Genomic DNA, 26,341 nt, shown 5'->3' with positions numbered 1-26,341 from the left:
ATTGGGAGTTATACCTGATGTAAATGACAAGTTGATGGGTGCTGACAAGTTGATGGGTGCAGCACACCAACATGGCACAAGTATACATATGTAACAAACTTGCACGTTATGCACATGTACCCTAGAACTTAAAGTATAATAAAAAAAAAAAAGAAAAAAAAATTTTCCAATTCTTTGATGCTACTATATAAAAAAAATAGTTGATTTTTGAACATTGATTTTGTACCTTGCTAGACTGCCATCTTGGTTCTAATAGTTATTTTATAGATTGGTTAGATTTTATAATTCAACAATCATATCATCTGTGAATAGAAACAGATTTTCCTCTTCTTTTCTGATTTTAAGTCTTTTATTGCTTTTTCTTGCTTTATGGCACTGGCTAGAACCTCCATCCAGTATAATAGAGAATAAAAATGGTGAGATGACATACCTGCTCATTCTGATCTGAGAAAGAATACATTAAATTTTTCACCATCAATTATCATGCTAGTGCTTTATAAGTGTCCTTTATTAAACTGCAGAAATTCCCTTCCATTTCTAATTTTCTAAGTTTTTAATCACAAATAAATGTTAAATTTTGTTAATGATTTTTCCACATCTGTTGAAGTTATTATTATGGCTTTTCTCCTTTATTTTGTTAACACATGATGAATTAAATTGATTTTCAAGTGAAAAAGCAAGCTTTCATTCCTGAGATAACATAGTTTGGTCATGATATATTATCCTTTTTAAATATTAATGGATTTGATTTGCTAATATTTTGTTGCAGTTTTTGTGTTTATATTCATAAGAGATACTAATCTATAATTTTCCTTTTTGTAAAAATGTCTTTGGTATCAGAATTATGCTAACTTCATAAAATACATTTGGAAGTGTCCCCTCCTCCTTTATTTTCTGACTTTGTGTAAAAATGGTACTATTTCCTTACTTAAATGTCTGATAAAGTTTATATTTCCTTACTTAAATGTCTGATAAAGTTTACCAGAAAAACCACCTAGGCCTAAAGAGTTCTTTGTGGAAAAGTTTTTGATAATAAATTGATTTCTTTACTAGATATACAGATAATCTGATTTTCTATTTCATCTTGTGTTTTTGTACATTGTAGTTTTTCAAAAAATCCATTTTATCTAAGTTGCTGAATTTATAGGCATAAAGTTATTTGTAGTATTTCTTTAGTCTCCTTTAATGTCTATACAATCTGTAGTGATATACCTACTTTCATTTCTAACATTTGCATTTTGTGACCTTGTTTTTCTTGATAGTCCAGGTAGTGCTTTATCAACATTGTTGATATTCTCAAAGAATTGCTTTTGAATTTTTATTTTTCTCTCCTTTCTATTTCATTAACTTCTGTTCTTTCCTTTATTATTTTCTCTTTCTATTTACTTTAGGTTTATTTTTCCTCTTTTTCCAGCTTCTAAAGGTAGAACATTAAGCGGCTGAATTTAGTCCTTTTTCTTTTCTAATATATGCATTTAAAGAAATAAATTTCCCTCAAAGTACTGCTTTAGCTGCATCCCACAAACACTAATGTGCTCTACTTTCATTATTGTTCAAAGTTTTTAAAATCTTTTTATTTTGAAGTAAATTCACATCTACAGAAAAGTTGAAAGAACCACACAAAGAACTCCTGTTTACAATTAACTCATATTCCCAAATCTTAACATTTCACTCGCTTTGCTCTCTGTATTCCCTTCCCTCCCTCCCTCCCTCCCTTCCTTCCTTTCTTTCTTTTTTTTTTTTTTTTTTTGAGACAGACTCTCGCTCTGTCGCCCAGGTTAGTAATCTCGGCTCACTGCAACCTCCATCTCCCAGGTTCAAGCGATTCTCCTGCCTCAGCCTTCCAAGTAGCTGAGACTACAGGTATGTGCCACCAAGCCCGGCTAATTTTTTGTATTTTTAGTACAGACGGAGTTTCATCATGTTAGCCAGGATTGTCTCCAACTTCTCCATCTCCTGACCTCATGATCCGCTCGCCTTGGCCTCCCCAAGTGCTGGGATTTATTTACAGGTGTGAGCCACCATGCCTGGCCTTTATTTTTTTCTAAACTGTCTCTGAGCAAGTTGCTAAACTTGATGCCCCATTATTCTAATATGTCAGTGTGTTTGCCACCAAAATTGACATCACTCTCTACATAACAATTCAACCATCAAAACTAAAAAATGAACACTGATATGTAACTTTCAAGAAGCTTCAGACTCCATTTAGGTTCTACTAATTGCCCAGATAATGTCCTTTACAACAAAAGGATCCAGTTCACAACTGTACATTTCATTTAGTTGCTATGTCTCTTTAGAATCTTTCAACCTGGAACAGTTCCTCAGTCTTAACTTCCAGACCTTGACACTTGTGAAGAATGTGCCTGCTTTTGGTTACTCTCCATTTCCTTCAGGTAGTTTTTTTCACATTTTTTCTGAGTTTATAGTTGATTTCTGTAGGAGGACTGGTCTGATAGAAACTACTGCACCACTACCAGAAATGGAATTGAGATGAGATTCAATCCTCTTCTGAGCACAGATACTGCATGAAAAACCTGCTTCTCTCTGTTTGATTAGCACGACAGATCTCACACTTACAAAACAGGAACAGCTATATTATACAGCCTCATAACATTTCATAAACCTTTTCCAAATATCTACTTCATTATTATAATTAAGATGATGCCAACATAGAATTAAAAGATCAAATAGTAGAGAAAGGTATAAAGTGAAAAGAAAAAGCCTTCCTGTCTAACATTAAAAGAATGATCTCATGAACAGAGTCTCTCTATTCTATGCTTGCCATATCAGTGATAAGAAAACTAGAGGAAACTTAGGCTGGAAATCAAAAGCTATAAGTTTCCAGTCCTAATTCTACTGCTCCAAAAATGGCCTTAAATAAGCCACTTACTCATATTTGATACACAATTAGCACTTTTCTCAGCTGCTAGGAGTATATTAAACTGCTCTGTGCCTAAGTTTCCTTATCTGAAAAACATACATAGCACAAATCATCTTTTCTATATGCCTCCTAGGTAGGAAACAAAATGATTTAATAATGTAAGTTTGAGTGCGCTGAAAGCTGAAAGCTTAATACAAATGTAATAATACATCAGGTATTACACCTCTGGAAAAATCAAATGGAAATTAGAAGCCTTGGTTGGAACATAGAAGAATCTATGCTCTATTTAGTTTTATATTATTATACTATCTATACCTGCACTGTCCAGTATAGTAGCTTCTAGCCACATGTGGCTACTGAAATTTGAATTACAATTAAATAAAATTAAAAATTCAGTCACTTGGTTACATTAACCATATTTCAAGTGTTGAGTAGCCACATGTGGTTATTAGCTATTGTATTAGACTGATACAGACCACTTCCATCATCCTAGAAAGTTCCACTGGACAGCACTGATCCATACAATTTTATACTATGTATTCTCTTACTTGCCTGATTTGAATGTTATTGTTGTGGAATTAATACCCAGCAGCTAGCCTGCCACTATAAAACAAAGCAAACAAAACAAATAAACCCTGCACTTTGGGAGGCTGAGGCGGGCGGATCACCTGGGGTCAGGAGTTCAACACCAGCTGACTAACAGAGAAACCCCGTCTCTACTAAAAAAAAAAAAAAAAAATTAGCCAGGCATGGCGGCACATGCCTGTAATCCCAGCTACTCAGGAGGCTGAAGCTGGAGAATCACTTGAACCCAGGAGGCGGAGGTTGCGGTGAGCCGAGATTGCGCCATTGCACTCCAGCCTGGGCAACAAGAGTGAAACTCCGTCTCAAAAAAACAAAAAATAAATACTCAAAGGTGAAAAGAAATTGGTCTCCAGGTGATTAAGAGCTCTAGCTAAACTAGAAGGGTACTGGCCTTAGAACTTTGGAAGAACCCTTGAAACTGCTTCTCAATATATAGATTAGGAAACTGAGGCTCAGAGAAAGCAAAGTCTCTGGTCCTAGGTCCCATAGGCAGTCAACATCAGAGATGAAAATGGAATCCTGGTACACAGCAGCATAGGCTTTGCAGTAGGATCAGGGTTTTACTAGCAACTTTGAAATTTACTAATCATGTGCCCTTGGACTAGTGACCACCTCCGAGTCTCACTCTCTTCAACTGCAAACAAGAGGAATAATAATCCCTACTCTGCAAGACTGCCATGAGGATTAAAGAGAGGGTGCCTAGAAAGTGCTTAGGAGAGAACCTGGCATCTACTGGGACTTGGAGAATGCTACCTGCTGTCATTATTAGCAAATACATTGCTCTTTCCATTGCATCCCAGACCCTGATCAGGGAGGCTGTGGCCACCAGATGGATCATCATCATGGAGCTAGTGAGTGTTGTAAGGCACAGGGAAATTACGCAGCTTGACAAAATGTGCCAGGGGAGCAGAATGATAAATGCATTATACAGCAGTAACTACAGAACTGCTCCCAAAAGTCCCCGTGCAACAGCAGAAATTTCACCTTGAGGGGTGCAAAGGGAAATGCACCATTTGCGTGCCTCTGTGCTGTCACCCTAAAATAGGTGTCTGAGGAACAGGGCAATGCAGATTGAAAAAGATGCCTATATTCCTATGAGCCTCATGCTGAGACTGCTGGAGGAGTCAGCATTCTGTTTTTGCTTCTCTCCCTCCAGAACTAATACATTATAACTCTGTTAGCAACTAGTACAGCGATCTCATGATGGACCTCTCCAAGCCTGCTTCAGAGTAGATGGAGATGGAGCCCCCAAGGCTTCTCCAAGTGCCTGCCATGTGACCTAGCCCCTCATTCCCTGCCTAACAGGGTATGACAAAAAAAAAAAATCATAGGATACAGTGCCCACTCAGTAGCACCATACAATTTCCTCTGGAAGACCACCACACATGGGATAATCAGATGTTACAATACAATCAAATATTAATAGGTGACTCGAACTCTGAGTTAAGATTTCCATTCAATTCAATAACAAATCCTAACCGTTTGCTTTCTGACAGGCACTGTGTTATGCACTAAAGTTACAGCCACAATCAAGATATGGTGCCTATCCTCAAGTAGCTCATACTTGAAATGGCAACTGAAGTTGTCCAGAAAAGATTCCACTGGGCAAGCTCTAATCTGAGCCTTGTAAAGTGGTACACTTTGGATGTACAGGTAAGGGGGCTAGGACTGAGATACTCCAAAACTCATTCTTCCCGCCACTGTAAACAGAAACAACACAAACCCAAGAAAGAATGATGAGGAATTAAAGTATCTTTTTGCAAGTCTTCAAAGGCATGTTTTACTGTACCAGCTTTAAAGTGGTGGTTTCTGGGGAAGGAAAGCCTCTTGGGTGCCTTTGTTTACCTCCACTAGTTTGTGCCCAGATACCAAGGAGGGACAAATGAGCTCTTACAGGCTCTGCCAGAAGACTGGCACATCTGGACTTCTAGGGGTTGGGGTGACCACCAAGCCACAGTCACCTCTTTGCCCTTCAACCTGGAAAACCACCATCCAGTCACCTGTATGTCCTCTAGTCCACACTGCTGCCACTATGTTAGCTCTGCTATTTATCAGCTTTGTCCCTAAATAAGTTACCTCCCCAGGTTTTGGTTCCCTCATCTACAAAATAAGGATAAATTATTATACTGCTTCATGGGAATGTGTTAAGAATTAAAAGTGACGTTTATAAAGTGCTTAGCATAATACATGGCACGTAGTCAATGTTCGACAAACAGGAACTAACATTATTATTACTTCTTTTAAAAAAATCCAATTGTCTAATCCATTCTTTCTTTTTTTTTTTTTTTTTTTCTTTCTTCTGAGACAGAGTCTTGTTCTATCACCAAGGCTGGAGTGCGGTAGCACAATCTCAGCTAACTGCAACCTCCATTTCCCAGCTCAGCTTCCCGAGAAGCTAGGACTACAGGTACACATCACCATGCCTAATGTTTGTGCTTTTTGTAGAGACAGGGTTTTGCCACGTTGCCCAGGCTGGTTTCAAGTGATCCACCTGTCTCAGCCTCCCAAAGTGCTACAAGAAATTAGTTTTCTAAAAACCCATGTAAGAAATCTACAAACAAAACGTACATTTGTTTATAGCTTCATAGTTGATAAAATGCTTTCATATCCCTGACATCATTCTGACAACTTACAGAGCTAAATCCAATAAGAAGTATTATATCTATTTGACAGATGCAAAATCTGAGACTCAGAGAAGTAAAAACAGCTGTCCAAACATCAATCCGCAGTGTAGTCTCTTGATTCTTCCAAATCCTTCCCCTATTTGTTGCTCCTTTGTGCAGACCCTATCCTCAAATGATATGCATGTTCCATGCAATTAATAAGAAATCTTACCAGTGGGGACCACAGTGAAATAAAATGACAGAGAAGAAACTCAAAAATTACTGAATCACCTTTTTGAAGCAAGGGACTTTCCTCACCCAGTCTTGGGAGTGCTGCTTACAGTGACACAAACATTTTGTTCAGTAGCCATGAGCAACCTTCCCTAGCCAGCTGGGTCTCCTGAAGTGGTACATGGGGAGGCCCCTGTGGGAGCCACAGTAGCCTCCCAGCACCTGTGAGTGGGACCCCACTCTACCTCCTACTTTGCTTTCCACTTATATTTCTGGTTCCTCTGAAAAGCCAGAGGCTTCACAATTAATTATTGTAGTAGTTGCTCCTTTTGCAAAGATATCTCTGATTCCTTCCATTTCTGTTATCTATAGCCAGTCTCCCCCAATCTTGGATGACATCCGACATCCAGTAAAAAGAGCTCTCTTCCAAATAGTAATCTTCAGATGAAGGAGGTGGCGGCCACCACTGGCAGTGTCCCCACAGACAGAACCACTACATCACAAAGGGAATTATGTAACCATACAAAGATTAACCTCTCCCTTCCAGTCACAATTCACCAGTCCCTCTAACAACTGGCCAGGGATCTTGGGGTTGTAAAGGCTGCATCCCAAGGGAATGGCCTGTTTTTGCTTTCTTGGAAGCGACAAGAGGAATGTTTCCTCTTTATCTACCTCAAGAGGTGCCTACCAGGCAAGGCCTCTGTGGTTCAGGACATTTCAGGCAAAGAAGAGGCTGGAGTCAGATGGCAGTCATCTTTGGGGAAGATGGTGAACTACAGGGCTGGCTCCTAAGGCAGCTATCCAATATAAAGTACCCAGTGGAGCCTGGCAAAGAAAAGCTTAATTCAGGTCAGTGTAAACAACAAGGAGGTCCCATTGGTCAGAAGGCTTCCAAGCAAGAAGCTCCAAGGAACAGCAACCCTTGGAATCAAGCAGATGGCCTTGTATAGGGGAATGAGCCACTCAGAACAAAGTCCCAAACAGTAACTAAGGATCCAGGACACTGAGTCCAATCCCTGCGCAATGGGACTGGCAAAACCCATACCCTGCTCAGGGTAGGGTTTTTGTGCAAGTAGAACTGGCAGAGAGATCTAGCTGTCTGGATGTGGACAAAGCAGGAGGGAGAAAGTGTTTAGGAAAGGCAAAAGGGAGGTCAGGGCTCATCACATCCCAGAGCCAGGCCACCAACAGCCCAATAAATTCCAGGCCTAAACTCAAAGGCAGGGGAGGTGAAGGGAAAAGTGCTTCAGGGACAGCTGCCCAACAGAGGCAAGGAAGGTGGATAATGACACCACGCAAAGAAAAACTCAATAGAGAAAGTAAGAAGAGGCATGTTTCTAAGACTCGGTGGTAGGAATACCAAGATGATTATAAGACATCATCCTTGTTAGCTACTGAGAAACGGGTAGTAGTTGTCCAAGGAGCCAAAGGCAAAGGGAAGCAGAACCAGCATGCAAAGACCCAGAAGTATCAAAAAACATGATGCATTATTGGCTAGGCATAAATAAACTGCAGAATACAGGGAGAGACTGGTAGAAGGTGAGGCTGGGTATTTTGACAGAAGCTGGATCAAGAAGAGCTTCTTATGAAAATCCAGAGATTTTAGACTTCATTCAGGATGGGAAGCCATCAGAAAGTAAGGGCACACATTCAGCCCTATAACAATCATTTGCTCAGCACCTGCTGTGTGCTGGGTGCTATTCAAGGTGATGAGGAGGCAGTGGTGAACAAGGCCAACAATAGTCCTGGAGCTTACACTCTAATACCTCCATTCTTTGCAGACTGGCTGTGCAGATTATGGGTTGTGTGTTTCTCCCACCCATTGAGAACAGAGGCTGGGTCTTAGTCTCCACCATATCCTAAATGCTTGGCTAAGTTTCTTCCATACAGAAAGTCACTATCTAATAAGTGTTTATTACGGGAATAAACATTTTCTGTATTTTCTAAGAGTCTAAAGAAAAAGAGCATAGTGCAATCAGATTTCTATTTCAGTACATCACTTTGGCAACTGGTTGTGAGCAACTGGGATGAAACCAAACTAGAGACAAGGGGTTACCAACTAAGAAGCTGTCACTCTATTAGGCACTAGATAATGAGAGTCCAAACTAGAGGAACAGTGGCAGAATTGGAGGTAGTTTTAGTCCCCTGACCAGTCAATTCATGTGCAGCGCATTCAGCCTTCACAGACCTAGAATGGCTCTCAGCAGACCACCGCAGCCTCCTTTAAACCCTCATTGCCTTCTGTTTCCACTCTAAACCTCTGCATGATTTACTTTCACCCTGGGACAGCCCAGTTTTCAAGGTCAAATGCAACAAAAGACAGCTGGTCAGCTCCAGGGTAACCCTGGGCAAAGCCTGGGGCAGTGGTACTTCTGCAGAGCATGGTAGTGACATACGAGGTCACTAGGACTTTAAATCAGTGCTGATGAATTTCCTCTGCTGCTGAAAAAAAAACAAGCCAGAGATATCCTTGCTGTCAATGCTGATGGCTACCTCAACAGGAATTCATACTCTGATGCTGCATGGAGATTGGCTGGATTATCAAGCATCTAGGCTCCACTATCTTCACTGGTTCTGGTTCTAAGAAGTGTTTACAAGATCCACGGTGGTTCTATGTAGCTTCTAAGATCTCAAGGGATTAAGACAAAGCAGCAGCTCTGACCCATACTTTTAACAAAACCTGCACCTGAAGCAGCTCATGTGTCATGAACCTAAAAAACAACTTTTTTTGTACATGTACAGCACTTTACAGTCTACAAAAGCCCTTATATATACTATCTGCATTTTTCTATAATCCTATGGGCAAGATAATGCAGATATTATTATGTGCACTTTGTGAATGAGAAAGCTAAGGCTTGGAAAGGTTCTGAATGACCCCAAATCAGATTGTACATACAGAGCAGAAAGTCCAACCCAAGTCATGCTCTATGTTCAAGACTGTGTCCATCAGACCTCCAACTCCAGCCAGCATGAGTTTACTACTATAAGCATGAATTAACTTACTGTCCCAATACTTACTGAGGCTATTCCTTTCCTTGTCGCTTTTCCTGATACAACACTGAGGCAGAGCCTGTAAAGGGCCACCAAGTCTCCATTAGACCTGACTACCAGCCAGTGATATCCAAAGCCAGAGCCCAGGGTCACACACTGATCAGAACTGTCCAGAGAAGAAGCTGTTGGTATACAGGGCTAGCAATGAGAAAAATGAGGAGTCTGAGAGCCAGGTTCAAGTCCCTGTTCTGCCATGTACTGCGATTTTGAGCAAGTGACAGCTTTCTTTCTCAACTTCAGTTTCCTCACCCCCAGAATAAGGACAACAGCATCTGCCCTTCCTGCCACTCAGGGGTCAGAGTGAATAATGGTGTCTTCCTTCTCCCATTTCCAGACAGTCACCCAACAGTGCTGGAATAACCCATTACAGAGTAAAGTGAACTAGTCCCTCCCTGGTGGCCTCCCTGCTCTAACCTCATCACTCCAGCTGATAATTTGCCTTCCAATCTAACCAGGAAGATTTAAGCCAACCAACATGAGCTCTCATGCTTTTTTCATCACAATTCTATTATTACTTTGTACCAAACTTTGACCTCATTATACAAAGATAAATAAGATAATGCCTGTCCTCAAAGAACTTCAAGTTTGATTTTGAAATGGGCATGTTAATAATTACTACATTACTAATAAATACCACATTGCAGTATTGGGCAGCAAGTTTGACTTTTATTTGTGAATTCTTGGTGCCTGTGCATGGCCCACAGTAGGATACGGCAAACATCTGTTGAATAAATAAATAAAACTAACATAAAACCTGATGACAAAAGAGGTACACAGTTCAATGAAAGCATTCTCTTCTCCACCTCAAAACTTCTCTCTTCACATATCCCCTTATTTCTTTACTCCAGCACTGAAAGAAAGAAAAAGTCTCCTTTCTTCTTGTCAGAACTGACCCCTTCACAGTGACCTCAATCCTCTGTCTCATCTTCTTGGGGGCCTTGCTCCAATTCTTCTCCCTTCCTCTTGCAACTTTACTCATGCAGTTTTCTTTCTCTCTCTAAATCTCTCTTTCAGCCTTCTGACACACTCTGGTTTCTCCATGCTTACAAAACAAACTGTAACCAATCTCTCTCTTCAAGGTACTGGGCTTGTTTTCATCATCTTTGACCGGAATCTCCTGGAAGGGCTACTTACACCCACAGCCTCTATTTCTCATCACTCGCTCACTCATTTGCTGTGCTCCTGCTTTAGCTTCTACCTTCCAACTGAAGCTGCTCTCTCAAGTGCCACGGCCTCCCGGTCACCAAATTCAGTGGTCTTTACTCCATCCCTAACCTCTGTGACCTCCCTGTTGGCATTTCCTTGGCTTCTGTGACTTGGCAGGACCTGGCTTCCCTTCTCCCTCTCCTGTCAATACTCAGTCTCTATCTGGCTGCTCTTCCTCTGCTTTCCTCTTCAAATTCTTGCCAAGATTCCCCTGTTACTTTACTTTTGCTCCCTTGAGCACTAATTCAACATCAAGGCTTCCAATTCAGGAAGGCTTTCCAGTCACAACTTCCCACTCCAGCCCCTACCCCCACCCAGCAGAACCCAACAAAACCACAGGGACTGAAAATGCAACAAAGAGAAGGTCACCAAGACACAGGAAGGGACAGGATCAACATATTTTCATTGCCAGACTCTCTTAAAGCCTTTGTCACATTCTGTTTGTCCTACAGTAAACTTAGCCCCGCTACTAACTCACAAGCTCCTAAGACAGAAACTGTTCCACTCTTCTCTGCTTCCACTATCCTAATGCTGTGTTCAGACAGACAGGCATACCTAAGCATCTGTTGGATTAAAGAAGAAAATCTGAAGGTGAACAGGCGCGAAAGTACTTGGTAAACTGTGAAGTGCTAAAGGACTATGAGCCTCATCATTAGTAGCCTTTGCAAGAAACTTCAGGGCTGTTCTGAGCACAATACAGGCTCACAGCCTATCTGTGCTGGCTCTGCAGGGCATCTGATGACCAAATGCCTGAAAACATGGAAATGCCTATTCCTGAACTGGCCTGGAATTGAGAAGCACAGACTATGGGGAAGAAGAGAAGAAGAAGTGAAAACAGGCACATACCTCCAAAACCATTGCTTTCATTCATTTTTCACTTAGCCAGTAAACATTCATTAAGTACCCACAAGGTGCCAGGTACTATTCTAGACATGGGGATCACATCTTTGAACAAGACAGACAAGGCCCTCGCTCTCTTGGATTTTCTATTTTAGTGAGAAAAGAGAGATGATAAATATAAATAAGAAAACAGTGGGTAGTAGTAAGTGCTTGTTTCACCATCTCTCTCAAATATGACAGCTCTTCCTCCCTTCTGAGTGTTCACAGGGACAAATCCGGTCCACCACTTTGAGGTTTGTTTTGTGTTATTTCTTCCCCTGCTATGTCAGCAGCTACAGCACAGATGTGCTAGATTTTTAAATCTCCAATGAAACCATCTTTGGGTGAACAGTACTACCCATTTTAAGCACTGCTATCCCATTTCCAGAGGCCTTTAAAACACTGGACCCTGCTACAACTGAAAGGTTTGGGCTGCCTGGGCCCATGGTCTCAGAGACCTTATGCTTCTCTAGGAACAGCAATGATGCTGTGGGTTACTTACCAGAGAGTCACTTGGGAATGCTTTTTCAGGTTGTGTTCAATTCTGTCAGAGCCCTCCGGACTCAGCTGATTGCTGGTGGTAGATTTCTGTGTTATTTAGGGCACCCAAGTCCCACAGTCTTGACACAAACTTAAAATTAGAAATGCATTAAATATAGGAAAGGAGGAAGGTCATTCAGGAAAGGCAGTCTTCCGAGGGAGCTGTAGGACAAAGATGCCCTGGAAACTTCCAGGTTCATTAATGGGTTTTACACAAGCATTCAAGTGGTATTTCTCCTTCAGAAATAACACTGTGGAAAGTGTAGGGGCCTGGCTCAAACCTCAGCTAACACAGCTGAGTGAGTGACTCTGCAAACTAAAAATAGCTTCTTTCCCACTCATTCCGACAGATTGCACTTAGACCCTGTGCACAGGTTGATCCTCTAGCAGTTTTAGTCCCGCTGCAAATGAGAGCTGATGGCATTTGGGCTTGACAATTACCCAATCTCTTGGTTTAACTTTTGTTTATGTCCACATTTCCTGCTCCTGCTCCAATGGCACTGTATGCGCACACACATGCACGTGTATACTGAGTTCCCTGGCTGGGATTTGGTGCTTCTCAACCAAACGTAGGCAGAATTTAAACCAGGAACATGACTCAGGACTGTGGCTGCAGACTGAGCCCAGAGAAAGTCCTTAGAAACACTGGGAATCAGGCTGTTTGCCTTGGATCCTCTCCTAATTCCTAGCTAGCCTCTCTGGCCTCAGTTTCCTGAACAACAAAATGGGAATAACCATGCCTATTCTGGCCTATTTCACAGCATCATGCTGGGATCGAATGAGACAATGTATGTGAAGGTCATTTTCCTTCAGACAGTGATGGGACAGGCTAGACAGGCAGCCAGACTGCAAAACTAGGTTCAGCCACTAGAATGGGTAGGCATCCTGATTGCATCAGAAGTTAAAAACGATCTAGACTCAATTTCAGTTTATGTTGTCCCTCAGCCTGATATCCTTCTACCTTTGCTAAACTCTTATGCATTTTTAAGAACCCAATTCAAATAACATTTCTTTTTTGTTAGTGTCTTCAGAATTAACAATTCCATCTTTACTGCTCCTTTGGCCTTTTGTACATACCTCTAATAGCACTTTTCACTCAATTACAGTAGATATTAACTTATGTACCTGGAAGTTCTTTGAGGGCAAAGACTGTGTATTTTTCATCCTTGTATCCACCTCCCCACCCACTTCCACTGCATGGCCAACACTGGTGCATGACAGGTGTCAACCAATGTTTATGGAATGCGCAAGAACTCAAAAGTCAAGAAGGAGGTAGATGTCAGAGAGATCCAGGAGAGCATAAAAGGTGGGACAGCACACAAACAGTCAGTGGCGGGGATGGCGGGCAAGAAATCCAAGAAAGTAGTGTCACTGAGGTCAGTCCTAGGCAATAAGGGCACAGGCACAGGGATGACAGTCAAAGCTGAACTGCAAGTTCTGGGAAGACCAGACAGGGATTTCATCTTGGAAACACAAAGAATTGAACAGGGAGCAGGAGCATTCTATTGAGGTCCAGAGAATAAGGAACGGCGGCATCATACCAAGTCCTGCAACCTAAACTGGAATAGGAGGGCTTGGGAACAAGAAACAAGGGCAGAGAATAGAGCCAGGGCAAAGAATCGAGCAAGGCTGAAGTGGTACTGAAGAAGCCTGGGAACTTATAGGTTAGTTAACATTCTCAGGAGTGCCAAAGTTGAGTTAGCAGCTAGGGATTAGAGACCTTAGCTATGAAACTGGCTTGGAAAGCAGAGAGCTGCTGGGGTATACATCTGCAGTCAAGGAGTAAACAAACCTGTTCACACACATACTGCCCTGTCATGTGCATGGTGGGATTAATCCAGATCACTGTACTACCCACTCTGGAATTTTCCAGGAGTGCCTAGAGAGGCCCAATATCTAAGGTAAAACTGACAGCGAATGAAAGAGAAGTTTTTACCACTGTAAGAACATTAAAGGAAGGCCTGCAAGGTCTAAAATCTCAAATAAAGTGTTTCTCCAGCTAAAGAGGAGACATGGCTCAGAAGAAAAGAATTGAGACACTTAGGGAATTTACAGACCCTTATTCCCAGACTTCAAGCACCCAGCAAAGGGATCCACCCAGGAAAGGGCACATAGAAAAAAGGACCTCAATTTTAGTTTATCTGTAGAGTATGTGACCTTCTTCAAGCACTTCAAGTTAAAGACCCAGGCTCACTGTTTACCTATTGTGTGATCAGTAGGGGCCAGCTGAGTTTACCCATTCCTAGCCTTAGTCTCCTTATTCATAATGCAGCAATTGTGACACCTGCACATAGGTTTATCATGAAGACAAAATAATATCTGCAAAGCATTTAGCATATTGGCCTATAATAAGCACTAACTAACTTTGTGTTTCTTTGCTTTCTTTGGTTCCCAGGAAGGGATGGTTATACCACAGTCTAGCTGTCTACCTGTGTTTTCCTCTCCTGTTTGGCTGTCCTTCTGGACCCTTCTGTGCAGACATCCTATCTGAGACACCAGACAATTCACTCCTCCTTTTGCTTATCCCTTGGACATTAAAGGCAATTAAGAAGAATTAAAGGCAATTGGTCAGCTATGTGCCACACGCAGGTCCTCAAGGGTCAGGAAACATCAGCCTAGTCCAACACTGTTCCTGTGCCTCCAGGTGTCTCTGCACCTCTCTGGCCAAGCCCATGACCAGGGTAGCACCTAGTTTAGTGTGGCTCTTGTCTTCTCCAAGGTGAACCCACTCCTAGTAGCATATACCTGCCTCCTGGACTGGCTCTCTCTTGGCCTCGAGCAAATATATGCCTAGCAGGCCAGACCTGGATATCCAGGTGAACCCACTCCTAGTAGCATATGGCTGCCTCCTGGACTGGCTCTCTCTTGGCCTCAAGCAAATATATGCCTAGCAGGCCAGACCTGGATATCCACAGCTGGAGATAATTCCCAGACCCAATTTACCAGAGAGTAAGAGCCTGGAGTCTGAATCTGAAGTGAGACCGAAGAGTCTACACTCCAGCACCCCAGAGACTGGAGCTAGGAAAGAAGGAGCTCTAAAATGAAGCTGCCAGGGGGCTCAGGGCTCAAGCCTACTCCTGATAAGCTACATAAAATTTGTATCAATGTCAGGCTCTTACCCTAAATTTTGCACTGGCCATGTCTATCACAGTGCTGCATACTGTGGCTACCACAAGGCATTAAAAAACCTCAAAGGGTAAGAAGAGAATGGACTCAACAGTTTCTGAGTGCCTACTAAGTCATGAACTTTGCAAGTTATCCTTACCAATACCAATACCTTAGGTATTATGACACAGGGTATACTCATCTTGCTAATAGAACTAGAGACTCGGAAAAATCTAAGAATCCTCTATTCCTCCACTACTGTGCAACCTGACCACAAAGTCTTAAATGATCTGGGAAAGACAAAGAAAAACTAGAGTCTAAAGCACTATTTAACAGGCTCTCAGCACCTTAACTCACTAAAGAGACAATACTAGTTTAAATACTGCATTGCCTTATTTACTACTGGTAGAGCCAACTTCTGCCAAACACAATCTGGAGAAATATATCAAAAGTCATAAAGATGCTCCTGACCTTTGCCCTTGTCATTGCATCCCTAAGATCATATCTTAAGGAAACAGTTCAACAGAGATTCACTAGTGGTGAAAAAAAAAAAGGATGATCTAAATGTCCAATATCTAAAGAATGGTTTGAGAAATCCCAGAACCTTCTAATCATGTAATGTTTACTGTATAGCCATTTTAAATGTTCATTTTAAAGACCAAGAGGGAAAAAAGCAAAGCATCTGTGATAAAATAAAGATTGAAAACAAAACATCATAAATGCTATTGGTACAACTTGTAGAGAAGTATGGACACGTGTATACACAAAAAGGAATGTAGCTGTTTTAGGGTGGTAAGATCATGGAAATCTTCCATAATACTAAGTGGTTTCATTATTATTACATGTAAAATTGTCTTTGTGGTATTGTTTAGTACCTTTTCAACCCAAGAGAAAGAGAAAGAAAAAAAGACAGACACATTTAACCCAGCACTAAGAAAAGGCCCAGGAAGACCAGGGCTGGGATGTGAAAGCAGAAACTGAGAAGCGTCCTACATACCCGGAAGGAGGAGGCCAGGCAGGGCCCTGGGGAAGGGAAGCCCTCTAGGTATGAAGAGGGTTGTCATTAGTCTGATGCTAATTACAGAAGTCTCACTAGCTTATTAATTTTTTTGACAGACTCTGAATGAAGACTGAATTCCTTCATTAAGCCAACTTGGGTTCAGAGGCACATTTCCTGTGTGGCCATCCTCAATCCTCTAAAAAATCTAGCCTTTTCTTTTTTTAAAGGGTAACAGTAAAGTAAAATTTAGTGACAGAAACACACACCCTGGAGAAATTAAGATTCCTGCCTTAAATGTAGAAATTCAAACCACTTCAGAAAATCAAAGGGGTTTGAATAAGCAACTGAACTGCAGTACTTTCTGGACTGGGAAAAATAAACACAAGTATAAAATATTTAGCTCAGTATTAAACGGCCCCTTGATCAGGTTCCAGCCCATCTTTCTGATATTACCTCATAATTGTCCCTCCAGATACCCAATGCTCCCGCCAAACTGAACCACCAAGTGGTCCCCAAAATAGTTTCCTCCCTTTCCTACCCCCATGACTCTGTTCAAGCTGTTGTGCACACTTAAAATTTCTGTCTTACAACTGCTTGCTCAAGTCTGACCCATCCTCTAAAGCACAGATGAAAGCATCAAAGCCTTGTCATTGTCCTGGGTTTTTCTTGGGTTTTTTTGTTTTTTTTTTTTTGAGACAGAGTCTTGCTCTGTCGCCCAGGCTGGAGTGCAATGGCGCGATCTCAGCTCACTGCAACCTCCGCCTCCCAGGTTCAAGCAACTCTCCTGCCTCAGCCTCCCAAGTAGCTGGGACTACAGGCGTGTGCCACCACACCAAGCTAATTTTTGTATTTTTAGTAGAGATGGGGTTTCACCATGTTAGCCAGCCTAGTCTCGAATTCCTGACATCAGGTAGTTCACCCACCTTGGCCTCTCAAAGTGCTGGGATTACAGGCGTGAGCCACTGTGCCTGGCCAGCCTTGTCATTTTCAAAGCCTAGGCCAATCCCTGTACCCTGAATTCATTTCTTGCTCTTCATAGTAGATCCAAAGTACTTTGAACCTCCAAGGAACTACACAAAGTCTGCCTTGCAGTACAGTTATCTGGGTAACTGACTTTTGACCACATTAAAGCACGAGCTCCTTGGAGCAAGGATCTCTTCAGATTCCTACATGGAACCTATCCATAATGCCTGGCCCACAGTAGGCCCTCAGTAAATGCTTCACTGAAAGACAAGAAAAAGGGACACATTACATCTGTGTGAAGTCACTTCCTACCTCAGTTGCTCCAGTTAAGCAATGCAGAGATGAAGGCATGCTGTTCAGTAGTCTTGAACAGGGGAGGAATGAATCTTGCTTTTCTAGTTTCCAGCCTTCGTAAGTCTCCAACTTCCTCCCTAGTTGACCATAGTCTGCTCGGCCCCAGGTAAACACCTTGCCAGTTTCTAAAAACAAACATTATTTGAATTAAGACTACATTCCACAGCTGTGCTCCCATGGGTAGGCAATGAATTACAAGAGAAAGTGTGACACTGATTTTAGTACCAACTACCAGGAGCCTTCCTATCTTCCTGTAAAGAAGGCACACGCACTCATATTTTTACAGATGTGGAAATGAAGGTTCAGAGAGGTTAAATGACTTGCCCAAGATCAAACAAGCTGTAAGTACCAGAGCTGGATTCAAGCAGATTCATTCTAAAGTTTCTGCTCTTGCATGTTATATCGATATGGATATGACTATGGATATAACTTCAATCATGCTTTATGGCCTTCCATTCCCTCCCTTCCCCACACACTCCTTGTGCTTTGCCCAGATGCCTGCTCTCAGGCTCTCCTCTTCCCCACCCAACCCAGGGCCCATTTAGGCACCTTGAAATTCTCCACTCCACAATCTCTTAGGGCCTAGCTCAACGAATGGCCAGTTTCATTTGCTTTCCCCTCCTTATAACATAAGGGGACCTTTCGGAATCTATGCTCTTACCAAAGAAGCAATTCTAACAATCCTAAGGTAAGTGTTTATGTGTGCTAGAGGGAAGGGAGTGAGAGAAGAAAAAAAAAATGGCAAAACCATTTGGAGCCAGAAAAGCATTTAGTCCCCCAGATGCACCACATGGGAAGCGGGCCAGTGCTAAAAATGACAAAAGAAAATGAGATTTGCAAAAGGAGAAATGGACTTTCTTCTCCCAGATAAGAGAAAATTCACCAAATTCATTCAGTTGTACCAAGTGCCACATTTGTTATTTCAACACAAATGCAAAATCTGATGAGGCATAGATTATTAACAGATTCTCTGCAATAAATATGCATAACCATGTGCGTTGTATAAATTCTTTATACATGTTTATTTTAACAAAGAAAAACTTTGCTTTAGAGACAAAACACAGAGCAATGCATATTAAATTCTAGACAAATCTACTACTGCATACTTTGTGTTTGGTATCAAAGCTTCATCTGGCCCCACATTCAACATATGGGTTTATAGTGTCAGCTAAAAAACAACCATAGATTCATGGGGAAATGTCAGAATATTGCAGTGATACAAGGTTCTGCAGGGAAACAGTTCTCAGCATCAGCCTGCTAGCAGACACTAAGGTAGATACCAACAGTTTACAGGAATCTGACTTTTGGGCTTCCTCAAAGAGGAAACAAAGTCTGTGTAGCTCACAGGGTATATGGGATACCTTGTATATTATGAGAGCTGGGAGTAGGTCCATTCACACGTACTACTTCATGGCTCTTTGTGTGCTGTTCCTTTTGCTAAGAATGCCTTCTCCTTAACTGGTAAACTATGGCTGCACCTTTGGAGTCCAGCTCATGTACCACTAGTTCTATGAAACCTTTCTTGAATCCCCAGCTCTCCTCAGCAAGGGTGAAAGTCACCCTCCCGTGAGCCACCTTTATCATTGTACTCATCAACTACTATGCTGTCACTTGACAGGTGAAAAAATTAAGGTTCAGATAAGTGACCTGCCCAGGGTCACACAGCTAAGCCACATCTCTTTCTACTAGCCCATGGTATCACTCTGCATTGGTTATTAAGCCCTAGTCACTGCACAATCACTCAACACTCTTCCTTCACTTCTGCAAGATTACTCTTAAAAACCCATGTGCCCAGGACCCATAAGGCATCCAAAACTGGCAACTTGTCCCTCTACCGGAGCTGGCTAGGATTTCTAACCAGATTGCTAAGCAGGAGATTCCCAAGAAGCCAGGGGATGAGACTGTTGCTGCTTAAATGACTATAGCATTCCTCTGCTGGGAAAAACTAGGAAGTTGTTGTCTCTAAGACTACAGAAATAATTTTATCAGAAATCACACATTGAATCCTTTCTTTCACATGAAGTAAAACATCTTAGAGCTTTCCTGTTATTGATTATTGATGTCAAAGACAGTCAAGACTGGCAGAATATGGTGCCACCATTATTATATTCCCGATAGCAATTCAGCCATTCCACTTACATAGCACTTTTCACCTTCAAAGCACTTTACAAAGATTAACTAATTAATCCTCATACTCTCTGGGGAGGCCATAGACATTCTGGTTAAGATAAGTCCAGAAACCAGGCTGACTTAATGTTCAGTCTTCAGTCTCAAGCCTAAATTTAATGCACTCTGAACTTGTCTGTTTCTCCTCAAAACAAACTCTGCATCAGAAGCCTCACCCAGGATAGAAGAGACCCTTTTATTTTTCCTTTTCTTTTAAACAGACATTTACTGACCTCTTCCCAGGTACCCAGTACATTCATTGACATTGTCTTAATCCTCACAATAATGCTGTGGCATACAGAGTATTAAGCTTATTTTACAGATGAGGTTAAATGATGAGAGTTAAATGATTTGGTTGGGTTCAAACAACAACCAAGTAGTTGAATCAAGATTTAAACGTGTGTCTTCTGACTCCAGGGCCAATGGTATCTCCAATGATTGCACAGCTGCTGTCACAGACTGACAAAATTTGGCTGATGAAACAGCCATTTTTACAATGTTTGAGGAAGAGGAAAACCCAGATTAAATGGATATGCTCTGTGTACTATCCAGCTTTCCTCACTAGAATAATCTTCTTCCCAGGAGCCCATGCAGAAATCAGGACTGTAAGTGCTGAAATAAAGGCATTAAACACATGGATGATGATTTTATGTCATCTGGAGTAAAATAAATCCACATATAAAAAATGCTCATTAATACATTGTAGATGAATGTCTGCATCAAGCTGATGCATGCTGTCAAATCCAGGGAGACTCAATCACAAATTTAACAAATGAATCTTTTCCTTAAAGGATTATATATTACTATGATAAAAAAATAGATACACTAATGTCATCCAAAAAGTATAGGTATGTGTCTCCAGGTAAATGATAAATTAGAGAGATGACAAAATAGCTCAAAACAAAGTCAGCAAGTGACACACAATTTATAAGGCATGTCCATGTAAGAATTAGCACAGAATAACTACAGAGCCAAGAAGTATATCCTGCAAAAAATATCAACGCACCACAGAAAACGACAGAGGCCAAATGAGAAGTATGGAGAAAGAACACTTAAGGGGTCTGGAACCGGAATTGTCCTGGCAGGCTTGAGGGAACAAGAGGCATTTAAGGTGAACTTCTGGATAAGAAAAGAAAATGGGAGACCGAGGGAGGATATTGAGGAACAGTGTGAGATGAGCAATGATATGAAAATCAAAAGGTGGCCAGGCGCAGTGGCTCACACCCGTAATCCTAGCACTTTGGGAGGCCAAGGCGGGAGGATCACCTGAGGTCAAGAGTTTGAGATCAGCTTGGCCAACATGGTAAAACCCCATCTCTACTAAAAATACAAAAATTAGCTGGATGTGGTGGTGCACGACTGTAGTCCCAGCTACTGGGGAAGGTGAGGTGGCAGAATCACTTGAACCTGGGAGGCAGAGGTTGCAGTGAGCCAAGATGGCAGCATTGCACTCCAGCCTGGGCAACGGGGGAGACTGTCTCAAAAAAAAAATCAAAAGGCAGGAGAGTGAATGAGGGTCACTAGGGAAGAAGACTGGGAGGGGAGTCAAGACTGCCAGGCTGGGGCCAGCCACAGGGAATTGCCATGGCTGGGTCTGGATCTCACCCTCCAGACCAAGGGTCCCTAAACTTGGTTGCTTACTATTAGTAAAAGAAAAAAAAAAAATTTTTTTTTTGAGACAGAGTCTTGCTACATCATCCAGGCTAGAGTACAGTGGCATGATCTTGGCCCACTGTAACCTCCACCTCCTGGGTTCAAGCAATTCTCCCGCCTCAGCCTCCTTAGTAGCTGGGATTATAGTCATGCACCACCACATCTGGCCAATTTTTGTATTTGTAGTACAGACAGGGTTTCGCCACGTTGGCCAGGCTGGACTTGAACTCCTGACCTCAAGTGATCTGCCTGCCTCGGCCTCCCAAAGCGCTGGGATTATAGGCGTGTGCCACTGCACCAGATGTCTATCAGCAAAATATTTTTTAACACATCACCAACATATGTACATTAATTTATTTATTAAAGTATGCACATTCTATGTACAGTATCCTGCTTATTCTTGCAACAAGCTTGTGAGTTAGGCACTTTTACCATCCCCATGTTACTGACAGGGAACAAGGTACTTACCCAAAGTCACAGAGGTAGTAAGTGATAAGGTAAGAAAAGAAAGAAACAACAACAATAACAGAAGCCTAGGATGCATCCAGGCCTAAACTAGAATTGAAGTCATAGGAAAACAAAAAAGAAAGAATTTACAGGGCTCGGCACCCCATTAGATGTGATTTTGAAAGGAAAGGAGAGGAAATAAACACCATTCTGAGATTTCACGATTTCAAGGTGAGTAGGAAGGTGATGAAGGTATAGAGATGCTACATCAAGGGTCCCGCTAATGGGAATCATAGAATGTTATTTAATTACCAAATTATTTAACTCTCCTGGGGTGTTTTGCAAACATGTTATCAAATAGTCAAATATAAATAAAAGGGGAGAGAGTAAGGAGAAAGACTACTAGATGCAAATCACAGAGAGCAGGGGATACTCTGCGGGTAGGGTGGGTGGATGATGAATATTCAAGAGGCCAACTTCCTTTACCATCCATCAAGGGCTGCAGGTGCTGCAGCCATAGCTATAGGTACAAGGAGAAGTAGCTCCAGGGATGTCTGAGCTCTTCAGGGAAGAGAAATTTCTACCCTGTTCTAGAGAAGGGAGTCCTATAGGTGATAGAAAGATAGATTAGAGGATCATCCGTATTTTCTTGACAGTATCTGTCCAAAAAGGGAATATAATGTCACTGAAGATAGCAAAATGGAGTCAGCAAACCAAGGTAGATGTTATAAAAAGAAAATCCATGGGTAAGAGAGAGAAAAGACCACATGACCTCTTCAGTCTCTCTCAACTCTAATATTCCAGGATGTTACAAGGCTATCTAGAATACACTCATGAAAAGGAGGAAGCTCTCTACCTATAGGTTTGTTATATTTATGATTCACCTGTTTACAAACATAAGTACCAGTTACTCTCTGGGTTATTCATTCTATGTCCTTAGAAGGTAAGAACCTGACTTCTGTCACTCATCCTTCATTCTGCCACATGGACAGAGACTTCATAAAAAGGCATTTGATGATAATACCCAGGGACTCGTTAAACACAGAACTAACTGCCCAAGAATCACCTAGCATCATCTTCCTGTACAAGGAGCAGGAAACAGGCAAGGAGAGAGCTCAGAGCACAGCGGCAGTCACCCCACACTCCTCTCCGTATAGCATGTGCCATGCTGCTCCTCCACAAGGCCTCTAATATGGTTTGGCTGCATCCCCACCCAAATCTCATCTTGAACTGTAATCTCCATAATCCCCACAAGTTGTGGGAGGGAACTGGTGGGAGGTAATTGAATCATGGGGTCAGTTTCCCCCATGCTGTTCTCATGATAGTGAGTGAGTCTCACAAGATCTGATGGTTTTATAAGTGTCTGACATTTCCCCTGCTGGCTCTCATTCTGTCTCCTGCCACCCTATGAAGGGGTGCCTTCTGTCATGATTGTAAGTTTCCTGAGGCCTCCCGAGCCATGTGGAACTGTGAGTCAATTAAACCTCTTTTCTTTATAAATTACCCAGTGTCAGGCATTTCTTCACAGCAGCATGAGAACGGACTAATAGAGCCTCCATACTGGTTCCCTCTGTCCCCAGCTATCCCTACTACCCTGATCCCATTCGCCTAGTCAGCTCCTGCTCATCTTCAACTCTGCCCACTACTCAACTCAGATCAGGTTCCTCTGTGCAACAATCTCAGAGGACCATGTTCCACATCCTGGGAGCATTTACCTCAGCTTATAAATGCACACTCATTAGGACTGTTTAATTAATGTGTGTCTCCTCTTTCAGAGAGCCAGCTCCATGATACTGGGGACAGGCTATTTCACTCATTCTTGAGTCCTAGAATAATGCCCAACACAAAGTAGGCACTCAATAACTATCTCCTGCCTGAATGAACAATTGAATAAATGAATCCAACCATCTCCCTACCTATCAACCTATCTACCTCTTACTCACCACTACTGAGCACTACCATTCACTGGCTCCATAATCTTGAGCAAACTGCTCAACAACTCTAAGTCTTATCTGCAGAATGAAAACAAAAGCATCTCCCTTGTAGCATTGCTGCAAGGATACTTTTCCATAAAGCGTGTGGCACACACTAACTAGTGAACGGCCATTATTACTATTATGCTCCCAAACTGAACAACACAGCCTTATTAAGGATTTACATGGTTCCACACAGCATTTCTACCACTTTGTCAAATCTTCTCAGCCAATTCCCACCTACCAAAGTGTTAGGGTCAATGTCTCTAATGATAATCAAAGAAGAGAAAGAACATTGAAAGCTCGATCACGGAATTTTGATTTTTAAGATTAAAGCATGGTGGCTTGCACATCAGAAGTCTATAATGTACCAGACGAAACAAATTAATTAAAGGTAGGAAAAAGAAGAGAGTTAAAGGGAACAATGGAGAAGAAAGATGAAGCAAGACGAGTTGGAAAAGAGAAGAGAGGAGAGGAAGCTTTAACTTGAGATTCAATAAAACTTGAGTTAAGATTCAGGTCTAATCCTGGCTTCTCTTCTAGGCTGAATGGCCTTGAACAGGTCCCTTCTTCTTTAGGGGCCTAGTTTTCCCATCTATAAAACAAGAGGACTGGAATGGATGACCTCTTGGATACCTCCCTGATCTACACTTTAATTATGATGCCTAAAAATCTTCAGTGTTAAAATGACTGGTATACAATTTAATTTTATTGTCACCTTTGGAATATTTAGTCTCACCATTGTCCAAAAATAAAGCATGCACTCTAATATCAAAGACTACTCATATAGTTCCCAGTGTAAATAAAAAGTAAAACTTGACTGTATAGTTTATTTTTTAGTAAAATGTCACAAGTTTCCAAAGTCGTATCATAAACAATATCACATAATAAAAGGTTTGGATTTTTTTTTAAGTTAATACAGAAATAAAATTCCCAAATACGGGCTGCCTAACTAAAAAGGGGAGAAAAAGCCTGCAAAGAGAATGAACAAAAGTTGAGGGGTTGGGGGGAATTTATTTATTGAGAGCTGACTCTGTATAAAACTGCTTTTGGCACTATCATTAAGTTACATAATTTAATCAACCCCGACTGATTACTGTGAATCCCATTTTACAGATTAAGAAACAGATCACAGAGGTTAAATGACTTGCCCAAGATCACAGAGCTAGTAAGTGGCACAGCTGCAATAATAACAACAATAATTGCTAATATTTTGAGGGCTATTTCATGCTAAACTCTTCATATGGATTATCCCTTTTAATCCACAGAAATACCCTAAGTAGGCATTATAATCCTCAAATTACAGATGAAAATATTAACGCATAGAGAGAGGTTATGTCTCTGGCTCAGAGCCAGCAGCTCTCAATGGCAAAGCTAGGATGGGACCCAGCGGCCTGGCACCAGAGTCAGTGCCCTCAGTCATTGTCCTGCAGAGGATGCACAGGTCTGTCTGACCTCAGCTCCACTTTTCACTTGGTCACACTGGCTCTTCAAAAGTGAACATTCACAAGGACTTCCTGAGGTTGTTCAGAGTCACAGGGACACACACGTGGGCTGGAGGCACAGAGAGAGCCCAGCTGATGAGTGAGTGAGTGAGCTTCATCCATCCTTGACCTATATGGCAAAGGTCAGATTCCTAAAACATAGAAGTATTACATACAGCTGCTCCATTTTCACCACTGACTTTCTTAGCTACCAAATCGGGTGCAGCAGTGATAGAAGTGAAGACAGACTGCACCCTGAGGAACACCAAGACTGACTGCAGAACTATCTACAACATGGGGTTAGGGTTTCCCAGAGAAAAGCAAGGAGTCAGGCTGGTTTCTTCTTCCAGGCTAGGCAAGAGCATGGCAGGAAGCCCCAGTCCTAGTTTGTTCAGTAGCTCCCTTGCCTCTCTCAAGGCACCTACGTTTGCTCGATGTTGGATGACTGCTCCTTTGTCAAAAGCATATTCAACTTCCTCCCTCCGGGGCCTCAGGACCATGCTCTGCCCCCAGCCCACAATGCTGGTCAGCCTGCAACACCTGTCAGGCTGCAAAGCTGGTCAGCCTGCTTGTCCCACTTATGGAATCCTACTCCCCCTTCAGGGCCTAGCTCAAATGCTGCTGCCTCCCTAAAGCACCCTATCATCCCCTGGTCAGAATAAGCCATCTCTTCCTTTAGGAGCCACTAGCACGGTGCTTGTACCTCTGTTTCAACAACTTTCTATCCCTCCAAACATAGGGTTATTTGACTGCATATCTTAGTTTGCCCAATGAACAATGATCTTTTCTTAGTCTCTCAGTATTCCCCACAGCACCTAACACAGGGCCTGACCCAGAGCAGGTGTTCAGAAAACAAAGTAATAGGTATTGCTGTTACCACCAAGGACATCAGAGACCATCTAAACCTACTCTCCAAAGAGAAAATGAAACTAAGGAAAACAAATAATTTTCCAAGTCACACAGCCTATACAGATAGAAACAGATCCAGGCATTCACAATATTCAACAAATAGTAACTGAGCACTTTCTATATGCCAGGTGCTGCCCCAGGTGCTAGGGGCTACTGCACTGAACAGAACACATAAAACTTAATCCTAGCACTTTTGTAGGCCAAAGTGGGAGGATCACTTGAGTCTTGAGTTTGATCACTTGGGTTTGAGACCAACCTGGGCAACATAGCAAGATCCTGTCTCTACAAACAATTAAAAAAAAAAAAAAAAA

At 42.0% G+C, this 26,341-nt stretch overlaps 1 protein-coding gene across 1 annotated transcript in view; it reads right to left on the bottom strand.

Moving 5' to 3' along the window:
- SERGEF (secretion regulating guanine nucleotide exchange factor) overlaps positions 1-26,341 on the bottom strand; it is a 239,699-nt gene that overhangs the window by 161,690 nt on the left and 51,668 nt on the right. Inside the window, exon 9 of the mRNA XM_011992940.1 lies at positions 17,357-17,523. Within this exon, the coding sequence (XP_011848330.1) occupies positions 17,357-17,523 (167 nt within the window). The remainder of the gene's footprint in view (positions 1-17,356; positions 17,524-26,341) is intronic.

Source organism: Mandrillus leucophaeus, unplaced genomic scaffold (genome assembly GCF_000951045.1).
Source record: "Mandrillus leucophaeus isolate KB7577 unplaced genomic scaffold, Mleu.le_1.0 Scaffold420, whole genome shotgun sequence".
NCBI lineage: Eukaryota > Metazoa > Chordata > Mammalia > Primates > Cercopithecidae > Mandrillus > Mandrillus leucophaeus.
Note: the sequence above shows the minus strand (reverse complement) of the source record. Positions and strands in the feature narration are given on the sequence as shown.